At 35.5% G+C, this 14755-nt stretch overlaps 1 protein-coding gene across 1 annotated transcript in view; it reads right to left on the bottom strand.

Moving 5' to 3' along the window:
• Positions 1–12369, bottom strand: part of CCDC91 (coiled-coil domain containing 91) — a 105932-nt gene extending 93563 nt beyond the window's left edge. The window contains 5 exon segments of the mRNA XM_009999047.1: positions 363–551; positions 3069–3133; positions 3136–3216; positions 12154–12232; positions 12340–12369. Coding sequence (XP_009997349.1) covers positions 363–551; positions 3069–3133; positions 3136–3216; positions 12154–12232; positions 12340–12369 — 444 coding nt within the window.
• Positions 12370–14755: the final 2386 nt, after the last annotated feature.

Here is a 14755-nt window from a genome sequence, read left to right as displayed (position 1 = left end):
CCAGAAAAGAAAAAAGAAAAAGTTCTATGTGATAGGGTCATAAAGACAGCCAAAGACACACTGAACTTCAGTGACCAATGCCTTCTAACAACATGGCTCCAAGCTAAAAAAACTTCTCTTTTTTTTTTTTTCATCTTTTTTTCTTTCCTCCTCTAGGTAAAAAAACAAACAAACAAAAAAAAACATTCCTGAAACTTTAGAAAAATTCAGCCTAAATAGACACCAAAAAAAGGCTAAATTCAACCAATTTATCTGGAATTTGGCTAATTTCTACAAAAATGCATTGCAAATCTCTGCCAGCTCCATCTCTGTTTAAATCCTATATAAATGCCAAGTATTTTAATTTTAAAAGCTATTCATACCTTTTTAATATTTAATTTTTCTTCTTCGGCAGTTGAAAGCTTGATTTCTAGGTTTGCAACAGCTTGTTGAAGGTAGCTCTTTGGTTCATTTGCTTTCTGTGTCTCAGCATCAACCAAAGCAATGTTTGATGTAACCAAGGTTTTGTCTTCTGTCACATTCAAAGAGGCAACCGGAATATCTGACTGAATCTAATTCATGCAAGAAACGAAACGGCAAAGGACATTTAAGATTCCAGTCGTGTCATTTTTCATTTTCAGATGACATTACAGAAATAAAGAACTGTAAATACTCGGGTTACATTTTTGAAACCACACTACTTTGAAATTGGCCACTCACATTTTCATATGTAGGATGTGCTGGCCAAAAAGAAAGCTCAACAATGGAACAGTAGTAATTCTAGATGGATTCACATAAATCCTTCCATCTCCCCAGCTGCTTTTCAAGAATACTTTAGGAGAAGGCTTTATTAAGGAGGATGCCACAGTTACCTCCACTGCCAATGGGGCCAAATACTCAAAAGCAGTGAAAAGAGACAGAAATGAAATGTTACTTCAGTGAACTGCAGAAGTACAAAAACTGAAAAAGTGGCTTCTACAATACACAATCCAAAACAGATGAAACACTAAGAATCCTGTATTTTCAGAAAAGCACAAAAATAAATTAGGTGAGATTTAAAATATTTTCTAGTACAATTAACAAAAGCAAAGGGTTTTTTTCCCCATCTTTAAAAGAAAACAAAAAGGCAAAATTCTTGTTTATAATGCAGCAAAGAAACTTCAAAGGAAAAAGCTAGTAAATTTATTTCAGCTGCCACGTCTTAAAAAAATCAAGTCAAAAAGCACTTAAGATTTGGGGAGGGGTGGTGAAAGGAGCATCTCAATATGGCTATTAAGAGAGGTTTGGCTGCTCTGATTCAAGCCATTCCCTTAACACCAAAATTCAGGACACAAATAATATACTGAGTTTCAATAAATATCTCTCAAAGGATTCAAAGAAAGAAGCAGGGAAAAAAAAAAAAAAAAAAAGCTGATATCTTGACTGTACACACATAAGATTCAATAAACAAAACATACAGAAAGAAAACTTCTGTTTGTACTCTGAACTCCCCTTCTGTAAGAAGTAAAGAGATGCTAGATGTGCTAATTCTACTTCTGAGTACTACTCAGGATTAGAGTCTGACCCTGCCAAAAATTGTGATGTTGGAACCTGAAATGTTGAATAACATGAAACATCAAGAGGCTCTGAAGACACTATTACAGAAGAACAGATTTCTCCTAACATCTTCCTCTAACAGGTGTAAGAATTTTTTACTATAGTTTTATGCCAACCATTTTCCTTTAGCATTATCCAAAAGTGCAAAGTATGATCTTCATTTCAAAGGTCCTCCTCTCAACTCCCTTTCTGCCTTTACTAACACTTGCTGATGTTGTATTCTTTAGTTTGTACTATTTCCTGCACTAAAACGAGTTTAGGGAACCACAGGTCTTCCAGTAGCTGACCAGCACAATATGAGAAAGACTGAAACGTGGCCTACAACTAGAATTATTCAGAAGTACCAAAGTCTATTTCTTTTTTTTAATAAGATTACCTAACCAAATGACTCTTTAGTTTTAATAAATACACCTCAGCCCTAGTATTCTGGAATATCCAAAGTGTATTTTCCAGGAAACAAACAAGCTAAAGCTGCTGGCCTAGTTCAAAGAAGAAAAGATACAGGTTATTGACATTCCACAGTTAGTCAAAATCAAAAAGGGTAGGATCTGTTGCAGCTGAAGGAAACCGTATTTTGGTTACCCTGACAGTTACAGAAATTTACTTAGCTAAACACTGTCCAAAAGGAAGATGAAGAGCTTTCAATATAGAAAACAAACCTGGCTGACATCAGCCAAAAAAGAAAACACTCTCCCCTCACAATAAAAAACTCCACAACTTTTGGATTTCTAAGAAAATATTTTTGGCACCATTTGCATCTGGGCACATCTCCTCCTTACTTTTTAATAGGCTTTCCCCAGGACACAGTTTTAAAGGCACAGGAGCAGGCCATCTGCCTGTGCCAAAAGATGAGCCAGCAGGGAAGAAGGCTGGCCTGGCTGAATAGAAAGATCTAGTTGCAACTCATGTCAAAAAGGAGAGTTAATGGCCTTTGGAAAAGCAGCAGGCCAAACCAACCAACCAACACAAAAAAAAAAAACGCCAAACAAAACAAAACCAAAAAATTCCACCAAACCTGAGAAGTAATGCAGGGGAAAAAATAAATACAATCAAATATAAAACTAAATTAATTTAATTGTAATTAAGTCAATATTAAAAAGTTAGTTCTCTATTCCTAAAACCACTTGAGAAAACATACAAGTAAGACATACAGGCACAGCTGTAATCTTTACAGTTTAACACTATTTTCTTTAGAGAACATTCCTACTGTTTCCTACTTTCATGCCCAGAACTATCAGCATGCCTTTAACTATTAATAACTCCTTAACACAATAATCTCTCTTGCAGTTTGTATCAAAGTAGAATGGTGATTGCCAGTTATAGGTTTTAAACATAATTTTTAAATTATTTTACTTCAAAGTCTGTATCACAGAAATCCAAGGACCTTTTGCTTTTAAAAGGCCATTCAATCTAAATTTGCACAGAAAAGACAGAATGCTAAGATATTTTAAACTTGCTGTTCCCATACTGAAACACAGAAATAGTGGGTTTACCTGTTCCTCCAGGACAGTTGGGTTTATAACATTGTTGGCTGTTTCAGTCAGTGCAGACAGATCCAAACCAAAGTCTCATCAGGGATTTGGCAGGAAGAAGGCACAGAGTGCTCAAGAAGAACATCAGGAGATACATGGACTTCAGATACTAATGCAGAAAATAAAAACAGGAAATACACACAATATGAATGAACATTCAAAAAATAATTCTGTTTTTGAAATGTATACTTAGCAAAACTGGTCACACTAGCAGTAAGTACAGTCATATAAGCTTATGTACCTCGTACCATCTAATTGCACTGAAGAGTAATTCCACACACAGTTCCTGTACTTTTGAATACCATCAACTTAAGGACATTCAAAATTGTACAGTCACACTAAATTTAGACTTGTAACTTAAACAGAGATTTGACAACTGCCACCAAAAGCAGCAGTTTTCAACTTTTTTCTCTTTTCATTCACTTAAATGTTCAGCTCTAGCATGCTCTTTAATCAGCTTAAGTCAACTCTAAAACCATACCTGAAATTTCCTAAGTTCTATAAATTTTAAAGGTAGAAAAATCCTCAACTCTCTTAGAAGATATATAGAAACAGCTTAGCAAGACACATGCTAAAATCAGTTCTGCTTTTTGTAAGAGATCAAAAGATAACTAAGTAAATAGATTCTAGCTAATAAAACTTAAGTCTAATTAACACTGGAGTGAGAGCTCTTCCATAGTAATTTCCATTTATGCCATAAAAATCCTGAACATCATTATCAGTGTGGTACAACAGAAACCTGAGCACTTTTATGAAAGACTCAGGCATAAATTAAAAGAAGAGAAAGTTTTGTATACATTTTTAATTTAACAGCAGAGTCCTGCAAGCTTTGTTGTGATCAACTACAGGTATGCCTTTGCAATAGACAAAAAAGCATATTCAATTGCTTTAGAAAAAGCAGCTTATTTTATTGTTACAAATCTGGTAAAATATAGAAGATGCCACTAGCCAGAGCAAGGCTCAGTCTGTCTCAGTATCACTGTTTAATAATGTGCAAGTGTGCATACACAGCTCAAACAAGTGTATACATTGGCCTAAAGGCACTCAAAAGAGAGACACTAATCCTTGAAGCCAGGTGCTATGTGTTCCATCTTCTTTACCTCCTAGTTCTGGGATTCAGGGTAACATAGACAAACATGCAAACTTCATCAAGCAAAAATAAAAAACAGACCATGAGACAGAAAAATATCAGGATGCTAACTGCAGCAATCGGAGATTTGGACATGGTCAGGTGGGGGGGGGAGAACCAAAACCAACAAAAACAAACTTGGATGAAAAGCCTAGAGGACAGTAAGTACTTCGGCAAACAGAACAGGCAACCAGGACAAAACAAAAGATGGGACACAAGTTCACCTTTAACAGTAAACTCTTCTCCAGAATTGGAAATCTGTCTTTTTAAGCTTCCTTTATCTACCATAAAATACCTGTGAGACCTTCCTCTGCTTCTAAATGTCCGTGTACAAAGGCAGCTTCCTATAACCATTATCTACAGTTAGTTCAAATGACAGCAAGATGACAGACAAGATTAAATTCTGCTTCTAAAAAAACCAATGAAGTCCCAGTTTTATGCTATCACTTTATATATAAATTATATATTTAAATTATATATTTATATATTTATTTATATATCACTTTATATTCAGTTCAAAATCAATTTCCAACAGATGGAAAACCAACTAAATGCTGTATCCAGCGACTGTGACTGAGCAGAAAAGCTATTTCTCATACTAAAACTGTCAACTCAAAAGGAAAAACCTGGCATGACACAGATCTTTGTGGTGTTTGCAGTCATCCTTTGCTGATGATCACCGTATGTTAGGCATAGTTCACATATGAACAAAGAAAAAACAGACACTGAGCCTAAATACAGATGAGGAATGGAGACTCACAAGATCAAAGCTTAAGGTATTCACATGTTTTGGAGTATCCAATACTAGATTTTTTTCCAGATAATACAGATTTATGTGGAACTGTCTACAATCAAATTGAGTTTTCAGTGATTGCAGTTAGCATAAGGAATGCATAGCTTTTTGAAGGGAAAGAAAAAAGAGAAACAAAAACCTACCTCTTAAGTTGTCAAAATAAAGCCTAGGAAATGAGGAGCAAAAACTGGTGACCACCTCTGAACACTGTGGTTTAAAATTATTCAACTAAATACATGATCTTGCAGAAGACAAGAAAACGTGGCAACTCTCCAAGGTATCTTTTAAACTTTTTTTTTTTTTTTACAAAGTCTTATTTTCACTTTCAGCAATGCTAAAGATTCAAAAATTAGACATTCCTAGAATTATATGTGTTGTGTCTGTAATTCAAGCTCTCTTAATTAATTCCTCTTGTGTATATTCTGGTGAAATTGCACTACAATTTTGGTTCAGCTCAAAATTCACTTACGAAGATGACCCCTCAATCATTCCTGCGAAACAGTTTCAGAACACCTGAAACAAAAACTTGCTTCAGATAAAATTACCTGCCTGGACTCCAACAACTAATGGACATTCAAGTCCACAGAACCAGGCTAATGCTACTCTGAAATAAAATTCCTGAAGGACATGTAGTATGGATACTGTCTTTTCAGCACCACTTTAGAGTACCACCTGCTATACACAGCCATTCTGATAATAATGACACAATATTTTTCCACATTATCTTGTCCTGATGCAAAATATCTCCTCTAACTTCTTCAGTTAGCAAGACAGGAGTCTGACAGCCCTGATGAATTTCCAAATAAAGCTGGTATTATTCATTCATCAAAGCTGTAGTATGATAAAGAAAAGCAGCACATATTCAGTTATGGGTATATGAAAAGTTCATATGCTCAAGAAGACTGAAATCAGATGCAGATATTGCTAAGACTGGACTTTAAAAAAAAACATGATAATTTCTGAACCTTTGACTACCCAATACCAAGAATATGTTATCATAGGTTTGTACATAAGAACTGACAAAACCATGCAGATTGTTAACAGAAGCAGGGATAAGGAACGATCTGCAATCTTGTTCATATGCAAGAAAAATTCTGTATCTTTACCCTAGTAATGAAGTTAAACAATTCTTAAAATCACTGGGGAATCAGAAATTCTGAAAATAAAACCAACAGGATGAAAATGAACTGTTAAATCAACATTCCACATGAGTTGTATGCATAGCTTTGAGCTTCAGAAGGGAAACGTTAGATATGAAAAATGCCACTGAAAAAATAAACGCGAATAACAAGTACTAAATGGATGTTATTTATATACAGCAACAAGAGATGATGTATCAGCAGGGCTCAGAGCAAAAGTCCATATGGTAATTGTTTTACATACTCATGTAGAATGTTGCAAACTCCTCGCAGCACATTTTCCTTACATGTATGTTTCAGTTGTTAAAAATAAAAAAAAAAAACAAACAAGGAATAAACCCCAAATTTTTATCCTCAACTACCCATCTTTGATGACACAAATCAATGACCTTTTAATTTATACTGTATATAATAACCGTATCACTGAACACTTAGAATACAATAGAAGGTTTAAGGTACAATAGGAGGCTTAAGACTGGTTTTGTGTATCCAAATTTCAGTGATCTGCTTAAATCCCAGCCTCACAACTCAAGCACAACTGTAGGAGACAGGAAACTAACATTATACGAGGCAGGAATTTCTATCAACTGTACCGTCAGGGCTAGAACACAGGGATCTACAGCCTGCAGAATGCTGAATAAGCAGCTGAGGGAAAAATAAACTAAAAAAGACTGCTGTCTTTACATATATCAACCAACTTACTTTTGCCAATACACAGCAAACTAGCACATGATAGAGTATGTCAAATGCATTCTAAAAAACATAAGTAACCAATACCCAATACAAATAACACATCATTGTCAGTGGAAAACAACTTCATTTATGAAAGCAGAACAGAATCTGTGAAAAAAACAACAAACATCACCTTTTCCCATGAATGAACACACAATTAAAAAATTTAATTCAACATAGACAAAGTTTTTCTGTACTTACACTGCTGTCAGCTCAATACAACTGTTAGAAGGGGTTACACTGCTTAAAGAATGAGCAGAGGGATACATTAATGGATAACAATTGACCCCCAACATGCCAATAATAAATATTTGGGGTGGTGTTTTCATTTTGCTTTCCTTTGTTTTTAAAGAAACTGGTTTCTGGAAAACTATCAAAATTATATCAAATAGTCAAAATGACTGTCTATTAAAGCAATTTGGCAGCTGTAAGGAAGAGAAAGAGTAATCTAATAAACATGTATGTAATCTAATAAACATGCACCAAGACAATCTTTTAACCATATGTAAATTCTAGATAAGTCAGATCTGAAAAGATATATGACTCATTTCCAAAGTAGCATGCCCTAGGTGTTATAAATATTAGCAAACAAAAAACAAAGCCATTGAAGAGTTAAATGAGACCGTATACCATTAGAAACAAAGACCTTTGAATGCTGCTCTATCACACCAAGTGAAACCAATTCCCTCCAATCTCCTTAGGGATATGCTAATTTTGTACTACTATTTCCCACCTCTCCACCACCCCTCCCAAATCAAGATGTGAGGATTCTGCAGAAAACCAAAACTTTTATGAAGCAACTGAAAAGAACCATTTCAAAACAACAGCTGAAAACATCACCCTTCAAGCCATGCACATCTGCTTCTATGTCTGCACACCAGTGCAGATCACTCTCACATATTGTATAAACTTCAAAACATCTGTTACTTCTACGCTGCAAACACAACCATTAGAAACACTGAACTCTTAGTTGAAACATGAAAAATAGACCTTGCACACATACATTCCCTCTGCATTGTTAACAAAAGTATATTAGAACAGGGAGAAAAATCTACTCCAGCAATTTGGAGGGTTGTTCTGTTATTCAAGCAGGATTTGAGAGCTCTCACCATCCAACCAAACATAAAACTTGGCAAAATTAATCCTAAGGGAAAATCAGGAGCTTCAAAATTACAAATGCTACTTCCAGATCTTCCTAGAGAAAGCAAGCATATTGACAGGACACAAAACATAGAAGATTCCCAAAAGAAGTTAACATATAAACAAATAAATAGAGCTCCTCCAACACACCTTTGCTCCAGGAAGTACAGAAATAATATTTTAGTCCATAAATAATACATAAAAACCTTGGATCAATACAGATTGGAGGCCACATATAAAAACTAACAATTCTTCTAATGTATGTGGCCAAATGATAGAAGAAAATTAAAGTTTTACCCTGTAAACAGCCAAACCAATGAAACTTGGGAACATGATATGGCTTCACATTAAGACATGTAAACTTAAACAGCTACATGAGTGTTACAGTCAGTAGAGACTTAGTCAATGCTGAACTCAACTACAGGGCACCTGAACAGCTCTCCAGTTCAGGGACTGATTACATTCCTGTTAAGCAAATGGAGGTCACATAGGTCATGTAAAACAGTGGAATTAAGGTGCTTATATCTTAGCACTGGCTTCCATACAGCTGTGTTCCTGTCCCCTAGTTCTGTTAGACAATGTGTTTCCACTACTAAGCATCTAAATAAGAAACTAAGGTAAGTAATTATTTCTTTCATTGAAGTATCTTGCTTATCAGTTGCAAGGACCATTCTATAGTCTAAAATACTTGAGAGTTACATTCTTAAATATAACAAAGTTATCAAGCTATCCCCACTAACATCTCTGAAGTCAGTGACACTACATTCAAAGTTAGATTTGGCCACTGTATTAAAAAAAGTCTCAGTCTAAATATTAATGTTAATGCTCAATAAATTAAATTATTTGAGAAGAGCATAACTAATTTTTTATTTCCTCAAAAAAGTTATTTTATGAATGCAAATAATAGAACACCCAGAAAAAGTGTATTTTCTTTCACTACTTGCTCATTGTATCATAATCATAATGCATATTTTCTCACAGAGTTAAGGTCTTCAGACCAGCCCTACCTTCTATTTCCATGTGTATACAGCACCCAGTATGATGGCATCATGCATTGGGCACAACAAAACAACGAAGGAACAGCCACATGGCTGGGATGAGGACAAAGCTGATGAGTCGAGACAAAGGACAAGGAGGGATCTTCACCAATTAAGGTCCTGGGCAAAACAGACTCAACTTGGGGAAAAATAATCATTCAATCTCACCCTAATCACACCCCCCCAGGACACAGACACACCCAGAGCAGGGCTTGCAGATGTTACCCCACCCCTCCCTTCTTCCCGGGCCCCAATCCCTTGGTTCCCAGTTTCTCTCCCTCCTTCCCCCCAGCGGCACAGGGGGACAGGGGATGGGGTTTGGAGTCACTTCACAGGCTGGGGGTTCCTGCTGCTCCTGCCTCCTCAGCAAGAAGGATTCCTGACAGTCCTGCCCTGCTTCCCCACGGGGTCCCTCCCATGGCACAGAGGCCTCCACCAACCTCTCCTTCCTGAGTCCTTCCCACCAGGTCCGGAGCTGCTCCAGCCTGGGCTTCCCACAGAGTCACGGGGGCTTCGGGAACAGCCACCTCCCCTGGCCCGGGGGCTTCCACAGCTGAGCAATCAGAGCCCACTGGCAGCAAATCCTCTGGCCACAACATCCAAGTCCAGGGGCCAAGTTCCCCCCTCCTGGCACCTTCAGGGAATGTCCCACCACGTTCCTCCATGAGTGCAGGGGCACAGCTGCCATCTCGCCATGGGCTGCAGGGAAACTTCTGCTTGGGCACCTTCTGCCCCTTCCTCCTCACCAACCACCAACACTGCTCTGCCTCTCCAGCTTAGCTCTTCTTTCTTTAAGTGCTTGCTCTGCTCAGCTCTTATCTCAATTTTTTTGTATGTTGACTGCTGAGGTGCATCTCTTGTCCCTCTAATGGCTCCTTGGCTGGGTTTGGAAAAGGGGGAGCTTCTCAGCCTCCCAGCAGAGCCACTCCTGGGGTCCTTTCCCTGCTGCCAAAAAAACCACCAAACCAGAACAGCTGGGTTCTAATTCGAATGTGTAGACATAAGAGAGAAAAAAATAAATTTATTTATTTATTTATTCTAACATGTACCATTCAGAATAAAAGCAGTGTTTTCCTGTTAGGTGAAACTGCTAAAGAAACCTAACAGAAATAAGTGCACATTCTTGGTAACTGTCCAGGGGGAAGGGTAAAGAATTGTATAATATTTCTGCTGTACGAATTCTTTTTTTTCCCTCTCCCAATTCTGAACTAGCAACCACAATTAGTAAACATTTTCTGATTTGAAGTACCCCAGAGAAAAGCCTATTTGCACATACCGATAAACATTTCATCACACTGTAAGTCTATTTAAACAGTGAAATCAATGTTCAAAAAGATAAGAAGCCCAAGACAAATTTCAAGGGCAAAATTCTCTGCAATCAATGCAGAAGCCCTAGAAATAATTTCTAATTTTTTCTTACACACTGAGAAATACTGCAACAGGTTGTATTTTTTTGTGTCTAACAAAAATAAGAAAAGGAAATTGATGACTAACTTACTCCTCTTCCATAATGTTCACTAAATCTTGTGTATGTATGATGGTATCACACTCAAAATTTATCAAAATAATCTCAATTGCACCATAATACATTCGAATACCTGGTATTTTTCAGCAAAGACAAGAATAACTTACATATAAATAACATTGGGCAGACAATTCAGTTATTTCCCTTACTAAAAACATTAACTTACAAGTCAATGCCTAGCAAGGATTTTGATTGATCCTATTAAAATCTTGACTCTTGCAATAAATTAATTTATTCACAGAAACATTTGCATGGAAAAGTCACGCTAAGATTTTATAGTACTAAAATATTCTGAATGCACAACATTTCTTTTAATTTTGAAATACTTAAAATACCTTGGTACAACCTAACCCAGTACTTCTGTGTCATGCACAAATCATGTAAAACCTTCCATGTTACTTAAAAATAATTTAAATTCTACCCACCTTATTAGATTTAAAATAGACTTCATGAGACAGACACTGCAAAGTTATATTAGATGTAATTTAATTAAGCACATCAAAACATGCTAATTACTTTCAGCACTATTTTTAAATAACAGTTAAAATTATGAGATGAGTAACAAACTTGCTTGGGAAAATACAGATTCCATATTATTTTCCTTTATTTCAATGACAAATAGAACTAATTATTCTGAAATGGATGAAAGCCTGTAGTGACGTAAATAAATAAACACAGACATATTTGATAAATGTGATTTATGGAGAGCTCACATTAAGACAAATCCTTTTCATGTCTAGAACTACAACTAGTTCACACAATTTATTTCAGCACAATAATATAACAGGTAGAAATCTTCAGTTCCTGACCAAAGAATAAGATGTGGATTGTTTTTTTTCCTAATGCTGCTAAAGAGATTTTTTTTTGGTTTTGTGAAAGGAGTGAAACCAGACTAAATTCTCACAACAAAATCAGTTGCCAACCAGTAACACTTCCTTCATCTTTTAGTTCTACTAATATTGTACATTTCTCCACTATCAATGAGCATTCATTCATTTATTAAAATCCAATCACCAGGCATTTATAAAAATTAATAAAATTAGCTCCATAATGTTTCAGCTTCTGCTTGAGATAAAAGTTGTGTAATATATGTTTGTAATCTTTAACTTTAAAAACTGCTTAAGTAAAAAAAGATCATTCCCCTCCTCACCCAAAGCTACTAAAAGACTTTATCACAGTCAAAGAAATCTAATCAAGTAACATCTTCAAGTCCTAGTCTTAAGTTTACTTTTTGTATGCTTTCTCAATATTTGTAACAGCCCTTCTGTACTCAAAAGTAAGAATATACTTTAAGTGAAGCAGCTTCATTTCCTCTTCCCATGAGATGCCAATCAGCCTTTGAACTAGAAGTACTTCTCTTTCATTCATCAAGATAGTTTAACTTCAAGAAGTGCAGCTTCCCAAAATAATTACTCAGGAACTTTCTTATGCCAGGTTTTCACTGCTATTTTTTTTATTGTGCATATACACTCTTCTGGGTACTAATACTTGCAGTGAGTACACCAGGATATAAATATAATATTAATAACTTTGTAGTGATTTTATCAATACCTGTAGGAAATGCTGCCCAAGCAATAGCAGGGGATGTAGTCTGCTTTTCACCATTTCCACACTCATAACTCTCTGCTGCCTAGAAACAAAAAAAACAACATGTTACATATTTTACAAAATGCCATAAATTCCTATAAAGAGTTGAAAATAGCTAAATTTCAAAATTAAGTCATCCAAATAACATACCTCAAATCCTCCAAAGTCATCATCATCCATGTTTCAACTGGTACTAGAATATAGCAGAAATATTCATTTTAAAACAAAAACAAAACCACTAAATTGTCATATCCTCTTTACTCATAAAATAGCAACAAAAACTTTGTGAAACCAAAATTATGGTGTTAGTTTTAAAAGACTCAGGTAGACAAAATCACTGTGGTCAAACGCTAGAAGCTCAGCAGTATTAAGTAATACATGCCCCACACTGCAGGAAATGAGTATATTTCATTGGCCAGTCTAGTAAGAAAAACATGCTGACTGTATGATAAACTAGGAGTCAAAAGACAAAATGATTCTATGATTTGTACTTCAGTCACATGACAGATGGTCAGAGACCTTCACTTGGATTCAACTGCTACCTAGCTCATCTCTGTGCTCTTCATAACCTCATCACCTTCTCAATTAGAAATTAGTATTCAGTCTTCCAGTCAAGTACTTCCTTTCACAGGTTACCTGAGGTCTTCCTAATTCACATTTCTACAATAGAACAAGGGACCTAAATAAGAACTTTTTCACATAAAGGATGCAAGGGCTAGAATTGCAAGATCTCTCTTAAAGATTTTTCTTATTGATCAAAATAAACGAAAAAAACTGGGTATTTTATGAAAGAACTTGAATATCTTCAAGGGAAAAGATAAGCATTGCCTATCACTATTGTCAAATATCTTTTGAAAACTAGGATGTAGAAAAAACTTTCCAAGATAGGAAAATAGAAAGATTATACTTTAAAGCTATAACTATTGCTCTCACGTACAGCAGCCAAGTCCCCAGTACCTCAACAAAAGGTAGTGAAACCAGCATATTTCTAAATATATTTATTTTTATAATATACACATATATATTTATATACATGTATATTTTTATATTTAAGTCCAGGAAGTAGGATTTCTGACCATCAGATTCCAAAATGAAGAATTTACTTCATTAGTAATGAAGACAACTCAATTTAATGCAAGCACAAACTATTATGTACTCAGTAGTTTTCTGTTTGAGATTTAAAATATAAAAAATATTTTCCATTGTTAAGTTGCTTTTCCAAATCAGCACTGTCATTTAATCCAAAAAGATTTTCTGCTTTTCACATCTCTCTTCTTAGCTGTCTGGCAACATCAACACAAACTGCAACTTAGAAAAAGATTGTGGTGAATTTCTGGAAATTTTTCTGCTACCACAGAGGTCCTTTGCTAGGTTTCATGTAGGGGCTGATTTTGATTTTACAAACTGATCAGCATTTTTGAGTTGTTGCCCTGAATTCTGTGGCATTTTGATATATTTATAGTTAAATTGCAGTTCTTTTTACAAAAATGCAGGATAAGTTAGTCAGCTAATTAAGGTAACTGAAGATACACATGGCTGTTCAAAGGGTATGACATGTATTTTAAAAAGTAGATATTCTTATACATGAATGAAAGATCATTTTAAAAAATAGGGTCTTTATAGAGTCTCAAAATGTTTGTAGAGTCAATTGACTTCAGCTAAAATACACTATAGGCTGGGGAAACTTATAACTGTGAAAGCATATGCTCAGAAAGAGAAGAACTCAAAGAGTTTGAAGAAAATCTCCAAATTCAAGTATTAGAATAACAGAAGGGCACACCTGCAGTTTATAACCACTGCTGAAAATTGCTACCAAGACAGACTTGAAATGAAACACATCTTCCAAAGTTTAACAAATTAATTTCCAAGTTCTTATTGGGGAACTTAAGTTAAATCACCACTCTTACAGTGCAAGCAGACAGATTTGATTATGTTAAGATTATTGTCCAATATTCATAAGTGGTATAGGAGCAAATTAACTTTTTAGGGACTGCAAGGTGTTTCATTTATTTTGTGTTTTTATTTTCTGAGAAAAGAAGGTAGTTGGGTATTTTGCTCATCAGTGTTAACCTTAAGTGTTCAGACATTTATACATTCCATTAACATTCAGCTTTAATATATAACTCAAAAAAATAACACCTGAATGCACAAATTACAGCAATGGAAGCTGTATCTCGAGAACACCACTTCTGAAGCAGACAGCAATGGGCAAACAACTGAGAATGTCAATATATTCACACTACCTACTACTAAAAGCCATTCAGAACAGACTGTTAAGTTATACAGGCACTGTGAAATGTGTCATTCAAGTAGCAATCAGAGCAGTCAGCTGGAGAAGGAGAGGCTTTTGGAAGGAAATAGATAGTATGTAAGTAAAAATACCTATCACATCAACAGGTCCTACAGGTTCTACCCAAAGTTACTTCAAAGGACCACAACACGTAGCAGTTACTTCAAATGACCACAGCAGACTTTCTCCCTGGGAAGCAAGAGACATTTCTCCCATCCTCTTAGAACTTGCTATGTCTCTACTGGAAGTACCTTCCATATTCAGTACAATGTTTAA

Source organism: Chaetura pelagica, unplaced genomic scaffold, assembly GCF_000747805.2.
Source record: "Chaetura pelagica isolate M959 unplaced genomic scaffold, ChaPel_1.0 scaffold6, whole genome shotgun sequence".
NCBI lineage: Eukaryota > Metazoa > Chordata > Aves > Apodiformes > Apodidae > Chaetura > Chaetura pelagica.
The sequence above is the reverse complement of the archived record's forward strand: the minus strand, read 5'-3'. Positions and strand labels throughout refer to the sequence as shown.